Source organism: Stenella coeruleoalba (genome assembly GCF_951394435.1).
Source record: "Stenella coeruleoalba genome assembly, chromosome: 2".
Taxonomy (NCBI): domain Eukaryota; kingdom Metazoa; phylum Chordata; class Mammalia; order Artiodactyla; family Delphinidae; genus Stenella; species Stenella coeruleoalba.
Window position 1 is genome coordinate 168,823,944 of NC_137147.1, and position 14,770 is coordinate 168,838,713.

Consider the following 14,770-nt stretch of genomic DNA (forward strand, 5'->3'; position numbering starts at 1 on the left):
GTCACCGCAGGCTCCCACACCGCCTCTATCAGCATTGTTTTAAGTCCAGATTTTACTCTCTTTCCACCTCTGGAGAAAATGTTGCTAACTGTTGGTATTCCCCCATGATGTCTTCTCTTGGGTGCAGGATTAGGTAGGGGGAGGGGAAGAAGAGGACAAGCTGAGAAGGTAGAAGATAAAAAAGTGATGATAAAGGAAAAAGAAAACAAAAACTGGCTGTGGCAATTTCTACTATAGCATGCAGGTTTTTACTTTGAGTGGATCTAATAACCAGGCATTTGAAAGCTTAACCATCCCCTGGTTTGCACATTTGGATTCAATGTAGAGGAAGAAAACTAATCTTGCACATTTGCACCACTGACAATGAGGGTATTCATTTTGAAAGGGAGGGAAAAAGAGAAATCTAGAGAAACGCAAGGGAGAATGAACGTAAAATGCGCCTTTATTCCTGGGAGATCCAAGAATTTAGGTCCTTTCCAGTCATTTCAGACTGAAACTCTTGCCTCCTGACCAAGTTGTAGCCTCAAGATCTCTTACATATTTGCGTCATGTCTAACTTTCACAGGAAGGAGGGAGGGCTTCTGCCTAAGCTTGGTGCAGTCTCTCTCTTCCTTACTGCTTTTCCTTGCTACTGCTCATCACTTATCATAAGTATTGTGTTGTTCCCGGAGCTAACTTAAACTGATCTTAAAGAGGGCAAGCATTAACAATGGGAATTATATTCCAACCCTTCCATGCCCCACATGCGCTTGCCCAACAGCCCAGACTCCAGGAAAATTGAGTTTGTTTGTCTGCTTGTTTGTGTTGATGGCTTGGGGAAGAGGGCAGGCAGCCACTCAGATGGTTTCCCCTCCGTTTCCCTCCCTTCCTTCTGAGCATCCTGGCTGAGGAGGGCCTTGCAGACCCATGAGCAGTTGTTCTCCGCTAGACTGGCGACATTTTAGGGTCTAAGTGTATTGACTGCTAAGCCTCTTCCATCCAAGAGGGTCAAACACAAACATACTGATGGCACTGATTCGATGAATAACTGGATCTTACTGGAGAGCCTCTAGGCTGCCTGCCACTTTCCACCTCTTCCTGTCTTGCTCCAGTCCTCCCAACTGAAGGAAGATCCAGGTAGCAGGAGCTAAGGAATCGGGAATACCCTAGCATCTCAGGTACTTGGCCTGTTTCCCTTGTAGCTGTTCTTTTCAGACTACATGGACACACACACACACACACACACACACACACACACACACCTGCAGGCAGCAGGCTCTCCTAATTCCCTTTTGAAACCTCTCTCCCTCCACCTCTCTGGCCTTAATGTCCCCTGCAAGGGGACAACCAGTGCCCTTCCCCCAGTTAGGCACAAGTCTGTCCTGAAGCCTTGGCTGCAGCCACCAAAGAATAGGGAGCTTGCTGTGCTACAGCCCGAATAGCTCGGCTCTGGGGGAAGAAGTCGTGGGAGTCAAGTAGTGGCCCAGGACAGGGTTAGGTTCAAGGTAGAGAAAGAAAAGGAATGGCAGTCAGCAGTTCCCCCATGGAAGCCACTGACGGAGGTTTAACTCCACACGTTTTGGGATCCTGTTTTTCTAAACAAACTGGAGTGATCTTTAGGGAAAGCCAAAGACACATGATGAAAACATCCTGTTTTGAGGAGCAGGAACGGTGGAACCGCAGTTAACTGCCCACGAGTGCGTTAATCAGGAAAGGGGCTTGGGAGCGCAAGGCTTGAATTTGGTGAATTCGTGCAATTTGGAGCATTTCGACTTAATATTGATCCCTAAACTCAATTTTGAAAACAGCCTCCATCGCAGGAGTATGGGCTGTGTTATCCCAGTATTTGCACGCATCGATTGGGCTAAAATAAAATTCATCATACTCTCCGCAAAGAAGGAAGAGGCAGGGACAGTCACAAGAGGAATAGCAGAAAGTGCATAGTTAATATGGGTTGTACGCGAATCCGCGAAACAAGTGCTTTAAACCCAAGGGGATTTCGCGTAATAGCTAATTTGGTGAGAGAGCGAGAGTGCGCAAGCAGAGGGCCATCTTAGAAGGGAAGAAAGATAGCTGAATATAGGTTTTTCTGACTGGAATTAACATTTCCTTGTGATTTGCATTCGCTAATGTCCAAGCCCTTACGTCCACCTAACCCAGGGTTTTCCACCCCCCAGTGCCGGCTCTCTCGAAGAAATTCCCTTCCCTCGACCTGCATGTTCAGAGCTCAGAGGCTGCGGAGAGGCTGCTGCTGCTTTTCCCCCCGACCCACCGGGTCTTAAGTCCTGGAAAGGCCGCGGGGCCGAGCCCAGGGAGGCGCTCTCCGCCCGCCCACTCCAGGCCTGCAGGGCCCGGCGGGATATTCGCCTCCAAGTTGATCAAATGAACCCAGCGCCTGCCTGGTTTAGCCCATACCCTTCCCGGGTCCCAACTGGCTGGAAAGAGAACTGGAGGAGATGGGAAAAGGAGATGGGAATATCTTATCTTAAAATAAAGAATAAATCCTTTCCCTTGTTTAAACACACACACACACACACACACACAACCAAAAACGGTTCCTCTTATTTCTCCTGTCTTCTGTGTCCAGTTCAGGTTCCTAAAGGAGACGGAGAGGGAGAAAAGGAGAGAGAGAGAGATCGCGCGTGACAGAGAAAGGAAGAAAGAGGGAGAGAGAAAAGGAGAAAGAAAGCTTTAAACAAAAGACGAGCTGGCTCAGGCAGGGGTCTGGAGCCCTCCTTCAGGGACCTTCTCTGCCTGTAGCCTCTCCAGTCCCCGGCCCTGCATTTTTGGGCGTTCGGCAGGCGTGGCCGAACCGGCCCGATCCCGCGCTCCACCCGGCCGGAGAACTGGAGACAAAGCCCAAGAACCAGTTCCACCCCCCCCACCCCCCACCCCCCCGCAGCGCGACTCGAGCCCGCGTCCGGGGCCGGCGGCCTGCGGTCCAGGCTGTGACCGGAGAGGGGCGCCGGGTCTCCTGCGCCCGCCCGCGGCCTCGCCGCCTGGGTCGCCCTGGCCCGCCCGGTTCTCCTCGCAGCACTCAGCAAGCTGCTCTCGTGGGCTCGCGAGTTCAAAACACGCCTTCTCATCCACGAAAGCCCGGACCCCCTCGCCACTTTCTTTCCAGGTCCCGCAGCGTCTCCAGGGGTCGCCGTGGCGCTCCCGGCCTGAGTCCGCTTCCGCCCTGGGCCTCGGAGGCCGAGCGGCCATTTACTGCCCTCTGATTGCGCCAGGACCAGGTTAGCTCATAAAGCCTTTCACACTCAACAATGGGGATTTTCTCAACAATTAACAAGAAACAACATAATAAAGCCATTTACAAAGACCTTGCTATTTACTATAAATTAGGCACTCTTTAAGAGACCAGTGCGTAATTTCACACACTTTACAACTGGGGCTGCATTTTAAACACCCGGGAAAACAAGCTTGTTGCACTTTCCTGTGACCTGTCTGCGGTGCACCTCTGTTTCCCCTCTTCCTCTCGAAGCAGCTTTGTTTGCATTGCTGCGCTCCAACCTCCCCAACCCAGGCTGGTTTTCCAGGTCACTGTCTCACGTTTCCCGTCTCCAGGTCATCATTCCACTTTCAGATGCACTGAGCGGTTCCAAGGGACAGGAACCACGGCGCCAAAGGAAGTAGGCCTGGCCGCATCGCGTTTCCCCGACTTGGGGGGTTCCGCCGGGCCTCGCCTGCGCGCCCGCGCCCTCCCCCGACTCCCGGTCTGGGCTCTTGGGCCACTTCCCAGGGGGCGTTCGCAGCCCCGCCGGCAGCCCGAGTGAAGCCCCATCTCTTTGCCACTTGCGTTCCGCACACTCAGTTGGAGGCATTGGCCAGCCCTCCGCCCAAGGCGAAAAGCTGGGCCCCATTTGCCTGGGGAAGAGAGCTCAGGCCTGGGCGAGAAGGTGAGAAATGGCCAGGCGGCGTGTGCGTGCGCGGGGGTGGGAGATGACTCCGGGCCACACAAAAGGAGCGCCTAGGGACGGAAGGCGGTCCAGCCCCCGAGGGCCGGCCCCGGGGAGAAGGCCAGGCCGGCCGCGCGCCCCGGCGCCCCTGCCCTGCTCCGGGTGGGCCCGGCCACGAGGTCGCCGGGCAGTGAGGCCGCACGAAAGGTGCTGGGGGCCGTGTGCACGGGGGTACGGGCCTTTCCGCCCGGGGAGCGGGTTCGTTCATTCCGAGGAGAGCAAGAGCTGGGCGGGAAAAAAAGTCACAAAGAAATTTGTTTGCCACCGTGCAAAATGGCGGCATTTGCACATCTTTCTGGTGGTGGCAGTGGCCCAGGCCTGAGAGCCGGGAGCTGCCCTGGGTCAGCGCGGTGGCCGGGGCAGGCGGGGAAAAAGGGACCCTGACGCCCCCTCGGCTCCCGGGCCGGTCTTCAGCCCGCTCGGTTGTCCCCTGCCTTCCCCCCCACCCCCAAGCCTGCCAGTCCCCAACCCCGCGCCAGCAGCCCCTGGACACTGACCCCTGTTTACAAACACAGCCTGGGGGCGGGGTGGGGCGGCCGGAACGCGGGCTGGCGGGGCGGGGGAGGTGGCCCGCTCCCGAGGACGCCCCCAGCAGAGAGGGACGAGGAGTTGGTGCGAGAGAGCGGGCCCGGCAGCTGGAAAGGACTGAACGCCTTGTTTTTGAAACTGTCAATTCCCTCAACCCCTATTGTGAGGGCTTCATGCAAAACATCTCAGGCCTTTTAAAGTAGGAGCTTGTGAGGCCGCCACAGTTTGAAAAGGAGCGAGAGAGGAGCGGGGGCCTAGGGCATGGGCAAAGAATGATAGCTGGGCCCCCCTCCTTTTTTTTTCCAGCAAACGAGGGCCAAACAGGTAAGATGCAGCCCTCCCCCACCTCCTAGATCTGCCCTACGTCCCCACCCCCCAAGCTAGTTTGCAAAATGCCCTCTGGCCTCGGGAGCAAACCAAAACCAAAGCTAGCATTAAAAATAGCGCTTCCTTACAGGGAAGGGGAAAATCTTGGCGAAGGCCCGGGTGACCCGGAGGACTCCCTAAGGTGGAAGCCCTGTTCCTCCTTGCCAGTTTCCTGAGGTTAGTTGATGGGGGAGCCTTTAAATCCCCGCTCCCCCCGCCACGCCAGTTTGACTCTAGGAGCTCCCTTTTTCACATTCTTTTCAGCAGGAAGTATTTTCAAGGTGAAGCAAAACTCACCACATTTTCTGTCTTTTGTAGATGCTAATACTTTATTATTTTTTTAATGGTTGTGTTTTTGTTTTTGTTTTACCATAGAGGATTTTTGTTCTCTTTGAAAGAAAAAAAATGCTTTTGAGGAATTAGTCTACATCTCCTCCTGCATGCACACAAAACTAGCATTCTCATATCAGCAGAAACTTCCAATTCTAGTGACTGGAACTTTGAGGAATTTCTAGACCATTGAAAGTCACCCAGACATGGATAAGATAAAAGTCCACACACCAGCCCATCTAGTTTATGTTATTGCTGTTTAGTGGTGGCTCCTTGTTGTTGATTTTAAAATAAACAACCATTATTGAGTATACTCCACTGTAATCAAGTAAGCCAGTACAAAAGAATACCCACTTTAAAAAGTAAATAGTTGAGAAAGAGCAAGCTGCATTTGCTAAAAAAGGCAGATAACCTGACTGTGGAAGACAGAGTACACACATCTCTTAAAAAAATAATTAAATCTTCATTTCACAGTCTTACCAGGAAACTACTTTTACAGGAGACCAAAAATAACTTGTTTCCACAAAAAAGTCAGAAAAAGAGCCCTTTCCTGCATTTTTCTTACACCTATAAGTGCTGAGCTTTAGACACAGGAATCGGTGACCCTGGAACCATATAGTGCCTTTTAAAAAAAATTCTCTCACCTGAAAACATTTAAATGTAAAAATGCAGTCTATCAATGGAGGTAACTTTTGTTTTTCTCTCAATAAGGCTTAACTTTTTGAACAAATGGGACATTTATAACATCTTAGAAAATCTAGATACTGTCATTAATCATAAACCAACCAAAATGAAGTAAACTGCACTAAGAATACAGCAGAATAGGAAAACAGCTAAGGGGCTCCCAGAAATTGAAAGAATACCTTGAATTTACAAGTTACTGAATACCGTTTGGTACACTTTCCTAACAGAAGCCCCAACTCAGGTTTTGCTGTGGTTGGCTGTCTTGTGGTAGTACTGTGGGGTGAAATTTGTGTTGACTATTTCATTTCTTTCCTTTTGATGGTATCACTCTGGAATGCCTCGGCCTCCATGCTGCTCATTCTTCAGTTCCTATAAACTGAAACTATTGATTCTCTGAGGGCTGGAGACCAAGTGTCAAAGCTGGAGGCCAATATTTTATGTCAAAAATTCCATAGGGTATATTTGTTTTAAATTGTGCTTATTCCATCTCGCAGTCCTCCCACACCCAAGATCTGTAAGCTTCAAATATATTCTCAATTTGTAATTTAGGCACAATGATTCCATAGCCAACAAGAAAAGTACTAGTCTAAATGTAGTAGTCATACTTTGAACTTTCTTGACTTAGCAGTAATTAAAGAGTAGAAATCACAGACTTCCAGTGTGTGTATGTCACACTTTTTACAGATTGATTTTGCAGGACAACTCACTGCACCCAAATTCTGTATTGCCTTCCAAAGAGGAAGGAACTGACTGAGAAGCCAATGGTTCAGCTTTCTGGAGCTTTAACTGTAACTTGTACCGGTCTTCGAAATTACACAAACATGAATTCAAGGATAACATCCCCCAATTTTTGCTTTGACCATATCTATCATCCCAATAAAAAAAAAAAAGATCCATTGAACCTACATCTGGCAACATTCAAGAAGGAAAGGAAGGGAGGCAGTTCAAAGCATCTGTTTACTCCATCCAAATGTATTTGGATGCAGGTACTCTCAGACTCTGTCCTTTACAATAAGAGTAAAACCACAGAGCATATACAACAATTAGGGCTGAGACCATCCAGATCTATCTGAAACATTTATAGACAAAAGGAAAATTTCAAAGGGAATAGGAATTAAAAGGTTAAGAAAAAAAAACTGAATTTCCATGAGAAATAGTGACTTAAATTCACACAGTAAACATTTCATTGATGTTTTGTTTTCTGATTTATGATCTATATATGCAACTTCTTAGGTTTAAGATGGCAAAGATCTGAGATATATAATTTGTCAGACTAGGGGAGGTGGACCCAAAATTATTAGGTTTAACTTTCATCAAAATAGCAAGTGATCTCTGCTTCACTTTCTTAAACCTGAAACTTTTTGCAATTGATTTGTAACAAGTGTGTAAAGTTTTGTTGTTATTTAGGAAGAAATCCACCAGTGCTTTGCACAGAACCTGACTGGCCTCATCACATGGTGTTACAACAAAACATTACACCCAATAAATGCATTTCTTTCAGGCAAAAACATTACAAGTGAAAATGTCAACAAAACCATTCATTCCTGTTAACTGTTCTCCAATCTGGAATAAGTAGAAATGTATGGAACCAGGAATTTTAAACAGTGTTTTTAATTGAAAATAAAGCTAAAGCATGCTTTTCAACAGTGCAAATTTCCATAATTTTGATTTACTGCTTCCATCATCACAACATAGTACACCAGCATGGCCCTTACCAAGGGCTAGACCCTAACCATTTGCATGTTGAACTACTTTGATTTTAAGTGCAAATATAGATAGTCACCTCTGATTGTCACTTGCAGTAGAAACTCTCCTGCTCTATACACAGGATGGTCTGAAAATAGAAGTTTAGAGAGATGGAGAGAAAGTAAAAGGTAATAAAATCCAAGTGCCTGAGTTCTGGTACCAAAAAGCCCTGAACTAACTGTTATTTTTCATTTGGGGTATTCTTATACTTCTGACCCATTTTACTTTTCTCGGTCGCTTTTACTGCTTTGTCACTATAAAGAGACCATAACATATTCTGCTATTAAGAGAAATATTTTCATTGTTTTGCAAGTTTGAGGAGTCATGTTCAGACCACAAGGTAAGCAGGACAGTAGTAAGAGTCACCTAATTTAAAATTTTGGGTGAGAACACAAAAAAGGAATTTTCCAATCGCAAGGAGTGCCTGTAAAAGTAAAATCACACCCTTTACAAAAAGAAAAAAGAAAAGACAATATTATATTTACTTTACTCAGTATATATGAGGCAGCTTTTACCAGCATTCAATCAGGACTCCCCAATATTTCCACTCAAAAAAAAAATAAGTGCAATGACTCTTGGAGAGGAAATGAGGGGAGAAAAAGATACCCCACAAACAAGAGCTCCAGTAGAGAACACTTTGGGCTTTCTTGCTACCTCACTGTGTAACCATGTAACCTAACAAACTTTCACTGAATTAACAGTTACACTTTCAGGTCTGAAATCTAGTGCATAAACTTAATGGCTCATTGTAATATTTATTATTCAACCTTTTGACATTTATTTGTAGCAGTTGAATTGAGGTACCAGGTGCATTATTAGCATTGAAACAGTAAAGTGTTCCAGCTCTACCGTAATAACTGAGTTTTACTTGAGTCTTTAGCCTGAAGTATAGTCTGTGGAATGTAAACCAACCCTTCTCCCACCCCGCCCCCACCCTACTCCAAAAAAAAAAAAAACCCCCGCAATGGAAAAAAAAGTAATCCGATTTCTGTCTTCAAAATGCGATAAACCAGGACTCCAAAAGGGGTGTAACACATTAATGGACTTGTACAAACCATCCTGTGCAGTTTACAACAAAAGGAAGGGAATATGGTTCAAGAAAATATCTTCCAAAACACTTTTATGAATTAAATTTCCTGAATTTGTGACTAGGTGGAAGAGGTATTGCAGAACCGCCCAGCTGCCATTTCCATATAGGATGGGCCTTGTGAGGAGGTTGGGAATCCTTAGTGGTGTTTAAGGAATACGCTGGCCACAAATCCCCATCCTTCCCAATAATGAGTGATGGTGGACAAGGAAAATTTGCCATGAAATTAAATGGCCTTTTCACTGCTGATGCTACATTGCTGGCTACCTTTTTGCGTCTGTTTATAACTGTAAAATCATCCAGTGTTCCTTCATGTGTCTCAGTTTTACCTGTAGGACGAGGACTTCTAGCTGATTTCAGATTTGGTTTGACTGGAGGTGTCTGAAGTACAGGTCGCTTTCCCAGTACTAGTGTCCGGTAATTTTTTCTCACCCTGGCACCAAATTTATATTCCCCATCCTCAGGTTGTGGAGAACCTAAAGTGCATGAAAGGCCCTGACTCTGAGCCAGTGGACTTAAGGAAGGAGCTTCTTTTTCAGGGCAGGCAAAACCTTCCTTGGCTGTGGTTAACAAGGCGTCCTCCTCTTTACTTTCAGTCACACTGTAAAACTCACCCTTTGTATCATTGCACTCGCACTTTAGCTTATTTGTAATAAGGTCAGGTTCATATTCTTCATTAGCACTACTGTCTTCTACTTTGATTTTAATATTGTGCAGAAATGGCAATGTCTTGTCGCCTGTGTCAGTGCAGGGATTCTCGGCTTTAGTTGCTGCTGCTGCTGCATCCACCTCGGGATCAGTTGGCGAAGAGGGCAAATCCGTAGCAAATTCAGTGCAATGAGGGATTTTGGAATCTTTTTCTGAATTTGCTGCCACTCCCGAAGAATCATTACTTAAGAACCTAGCAGCTATTGTGTTGTTATCTGCACAGTATGTAGTAGGAGTTGCTTGTAGGCATTTCCTAGCCTCTCGGAGTATTCTTTGTTGTGGAAATGCATTGTTTGTCTTTGGGCTAGGTGAAGAGGCCCCCTCCGCCAGGCAGTTAATTGTCAGCTCAGTTCTCTTTACAGTACTGGGAATTTCAGAGTGTGGGAATGTAATCTCAGATACCCTATCGTTCCTTATCTCTGTGAAACAACTCCCCAGGCTGGCCGGGCAGTACACCGGAGACGCTTTGGGGGCCCAGCTCTGCAGATTCCACTCCTCGGGCGACTCCGCTTTGACACTACTCTTGAGGTCGGGAAGTCTGCCGGCATCCTCGAAAGCAGCGGGTTTGGTTGCAGCGGCGGCGGAGGCCAGATGGTACAAGAAGTTGGCCTGCGCCTGCACGCTGGGAGGCTTGCAGAAGCTGGTGCGCCTGAAACGGATGCTCTGCACTGACACTTGGCTGGAGCCGGAGCTGGAGTCCGACTCCGTGGACGAGTCCTCCTCCTCCGAGCTGACTTCACTGGAATCCGAGGCCCCACTGCCCCCCTCCTCCTCGTCCTCCTCCTCTTCCTCCTCCTCCTCCTCTCCCTCCTCCTCCTCTTCCTCGGAGGACACAGAGTTGCTGGAGCTAGACAAACTGGAGCCAAAATCTGAGTCGTTGGCTGCATGGTCCGAGTAGGAGCTGGACTCGGAGTCGCTGCTGCAACTCTCGGGAAAGCTGCCCAGATGGGGCTGCGGCCGGTGGTGATGAGGGGGGTGGTGATTCGGCTGCGGCTGCTGGGCCCTGTGGTGGTGGTGGTGATGGTGGTGGTGGTGATGGTGGTGGTGGTGGTGGTGGTGGTGGGGAGGCGGGCAGAAGCTGTTAACCAGATGAAACCTCTCCAGGCAACTGGCCCCGGCGGCCGCCGCCGCCGCCGCGGCCGCCGCCGCGGCCGCCGCCTTGGCTTTGTAGGACCTGGGCAGCAGAAGCAGGCGGCGGGCGCCGGCGTGGGGCTCCAGCAGGCAGTCTTTGGCGCCCCCGCGCTTGCGCTTGCACCGGTAGGTCAGGCTCACGGGGCCTCCGGCGCTCGCCGCCGCCTTGGGTTGGGGCCCGGCCGCCGACGCCTGGTAGTAGGCGGCGGCGGCGGCGGCGGCGGCGGCGGCCGCGGCCGCGGCGGCTGCGGCGGCGGCGGCGGCAGCCGGGTGCTTGCTGCACAGCAGGCTCCGAAAATAAGTAGGGTCCGAGTGGAAAGCGACGTAGTTTCCCTGGAGCGGGGCAGTTTCATAGTTTAGAGGGGGTTTGCAAGGCGAGCGCACGATTTCCGGGTAGTGCGAGCCCGGATATTTGCTAAAAATCTGAGGTAGATGGGCGGCTGGGCGCACGACGGCGGCGCCCGGGCGCGGGGACTGCGCGCTGATTGGCAGGGGCCGCGCGGCTCCACTCAGGCCCCGCCAAAGTTGGTGCTTGTCCTTCCAAAAACCCGGGCGGGGGCTGGCGGCGGCGGCGGCGGCGGCGGCGCGCTCTGGCGGCGGCGCCTTTGTGGCCAGGGCCCGGCCGACCCTCCTGCGCTTGGTCTTGAGGACGCGCTCGGTTTTGCAGGAGGTGTAGAGCGCTTCCACGTCTTCCCGGGAGATGAGAGTGCATTTGGCGGCGTGGAAGGCGATGCTGTTGATTGCCTTGAGTTTCCGCAACTCCTCCAGATCGCAGTGGTGCTTTTTCACTTTCAGATGATCCATGCGCTTGTGCACGGTCGTCCTCGGGATGTTTTTCAGCAGATCCGTGAAGACTTGGGAGAGGGCAAACATTTGCTTTCCTTTAATGATGAGGTAGCCGAGCCTCACGCCATCCACCTCTTCAAAACCTGACTTCAGGTCTCCCATCTCGGGCACTAAACGATCCCCACCATTTGCAGTAAATATATACGTGACGCATACATACACATGTATGTATGTTAATCCTCCACCAGATGCTGCGTGTGTCTCAAGGCATCCTGCTAATAAAATAACAAAGACTGTTATTCCCGGCGAAGGGAGTGCCAAACTCTAGGCGAAATTATTGGGGGGAAAAAAAAAACTATGAAATTACACTGACTTGATTCTTGCTTTTTTTTTGGTTTTCGTTTTTTTAAAAAAGAGGGAAAAAACCATCCGGTTTCTGATCTGCCAGTGTGTTGGTCTAAGTCCCCGATGCAGATCAGTACCTGGGCCCCTCTATTCCTTCCTTCTCCATTGGAGCACTATGATAATGGAATGTGAAGGGAGAAAGAGAAAAGAAATGCAGCTGCTATTCCCGCCGCTGCTTTAGCTACAAATAAAATGACAGAGTGAAGTGAGCTCGTCCGGAGACACCTTCATCAATTAATTCCCCTAAAGCCAGCGCTGATTGGACACTCCTGACAGGTGATGCAATAAAAATTGATATTCCACCCCTTCCCCCCAAAATCTCCCACTAATTAGCATACCCTTATACTGCCACCTCCCCTCCCAAAGTAAATAATACAGTCGGTATATAAATCTTTCCATTAAACTATCGGAGCTCAGAAACAGGCTGACTCACAGACTTCATCAGAAGCAGTGTGTGTACGCTTTAAAAAAAAAAAAAAGCCCTGTATATTCGCCTTTAAAGGAATATTGCCTATTTTTGCTTTATTTGCATTTTACCGCTATAGCTATTATCATTTCAAAGAAAAGCAGTTTTAAAACATTATCAAGCCTAAATACATATACCCCACCCCCTTGTCCTTTGGAAAATGGAGCTTAAGTGAAAACGTGCAGAATAGCCTGGTATTTCCCTTATGGGAGTGGGGCAAGGAGCCCGGCTGGGAGCTCCAAAGTTAAATCCGCGCGGTGAACCACCCCAGTACAGACTTACGTTTTGAATTTCTCTCGATTATCCTTGTTCCCCCCCCCCCCCCACGTCCTAAAATGCCTTTTTACAACCAGAAACAAAGTTATTTGACCAAGGAAGCAGTTCAAGGCTCCAGCTCCGAAACACTGTAACAATTCAACTGGATTTTGGTTCTCTGCTGGGGGGTGGGGTGGGGAGGAGGTAGTTTCACGTCAGACCCATAACAAAGCATAGATAAGCCAGAAATGTGTACACTTTTCACAATTAACCAGGCTGGATTGGAGGCGGGATGGTCCTAGAGTCCCCAGCACAGCCTTAGCCAGGGTCCTGTTCACGACAGGTCAGAATTCCATGGAGCAGATTGCTTCTGTAGCAAAGAAAAGAAAATGTAAAACGCCCAAGGTGCTTCCATAGGTTTTAGGTAATAACGATGAAAAGAAAGTGTTGATGTACGATGCAGACTATTTCAGTGGTCTGTGATGCTCTTGGTTGGTAGTTTAAATGAATCTTCCACAACTCCCAAATTTTTCTCCATGAAAGCCAAGCATCTGCTTTAAAAAAAAAATCACTTTGGATGAATATCAATATTGTTTAACCTCTTCTTAGTCAAATTAAAGTATATTTTGGTGTCATTTTCAAGGATATCCAAAATATTGCCAAATGAGAGCAAAGGTCTTCCCAGTCGCATTACCACGATCCCAAGGCGGTTTGTTGGCTGCTTTGCAAAATTCAGCAAAATCTTCTTAACTGTTCGGTGTTTGGAACTACAGCATAAATGCAACTCAGGCATTTATATGTTTCCTTGTTCTTCCAAAAATAGACACATCCGTGTGCTTAAAAGAATAAACGGATATTTCTGAGTCTGCAAGAAAAAAAATGTACAATAATTTCTTCCTTCACATTCAAAAGTTCCAGCTTCCCCTGCTCTGGTCTGGCTAGCACAAGCAGGTATGGCTCAAAGAGAGAGAGACAGAGAGACAGAGAGAGAGAGAGAAAGAGATTAAAAACCGAGGAATCAGACATACAAAAAGGTAGTTTGCATGAAATGAAATCTCGGCCATAGTTCCCCACCCCCACCCTCATCTTCCTTGTAATTTCCCAGGAATTTTGAAGAGAATTGGGAATTTCAAGAAGTGCATCCGGAAATTAAGGAAGCCTATTTAAGAGAGTCTGTAACTCAGAGGTTGGGATTTGAAAAGTCAGCCCTGGACTACTGTTGCACTCAGCACAGATGTAATCGCCGCTCTTCAACTTAATCAATGTGTGTACAAACCGCGATGTCTAGTTCTTGCCTTTGAAATCTAAGGCTAGCATTTCCATCCAAGAAATCAGAGCTACAGCAAATTACATTTTTGTCCCTTGAATGAGAGAAGGATCATTGAATGGATCTCGTGATATTTCAGGCTTTAAACGTAACCGAGAGGCAGCAATGAACAATGCCTCGTCACAGCTAATACCATCCACCGAGTTGGCTTTCTTTTGCATCTGGATCTATCACACCGCGTTTTTCTCTTTCACTTTCGCAGGAGGCAAAATGGTAAAGGTTTAAGCAGAAAGCAAAGTTTCCAGGAAAAGCAGATGCTGGTGTTTTTTTTAAAGTATAATGACCAGAGTCTACTACAAGCGACAATAAGGTCGTTTTAAAATTCCTCCTGATGCACTTATATACTGCCAGCCCTCTCCCTCCCACCCCACCCCGTCCAATTCCCCTCCCCCAGCTTTAAGATTTCCACCAAAGAGTCAAACAGCCAAGAAATAGTAAACTCAAAAAAAAGCCTCTGAGAAGACATTACAAAAGGTTGGCTAGAGCATTCTTTTTTTTTTTTTTTTTTTGGCCAGGTAGTTCTAGTTGTTCTCAATTCCTATTTAGATTTACACACACACACACACACACACACACACACACACACACACACTCCTATTCCTCCTGCACAAGGCAACATGACTTAGTAACCATTTCAAAATCACCTTTTCCTCTCCTTCCTCCCCTTCCACCTTTAAAATACTGGCAATATGGGTGGTTTTTAAAACTAACAGAATAGTATTTTTTAAACTAAAGTTACAATCTGTTGGGTCAAATGGAGAAAAATAAAGGCCAAAAGATTTGGGAAGTGGGTCTATGTATACAATTTATGCGAATATCTTTGTATGTGCACTCAGGTACCTTCACACTTATACATTTTTAATACTCCTATTACACATATTTCTTCTTGTCTAATACATTCTTTTGTTCCTTTAACTTCCCCATCGGGGTGTGTGTGTGTGTGTATGTGTGTGTGTGTGTGTGTGTGAAGGCGTGAGCGCGCGCGCGCGCTCACGCCTTCACACACACACACA

General features: G+C 47.8%; 1 protein-coding gene across 1 annotated transcript; it reads right to left on the reverse strand.

The window, feature by feature from the left end:
• Positions 1-7,384: 7,384 nt before the first annotated feature.
• On the reverse strand, positions 7,385-11,466 carry SKIDA1 (SKI/DACH domain containing 1; the record flags this gene model as incomplete). Its single annotated transcript, XM_079912783.1, has 1 exon — positions 7,385-11,466. One exon carries the CDS (start codon positions 11,464-11,466, stop codon positions 8,713-8,715), a length of 2,754 nt encoding a protein of 917 aa, XP_079768909.1. The 3' UTR covers positions 7,385-8,712.
• Between the last annotated feature and the right edge of the window lie 3,304 nt (positions 11,467-14,770).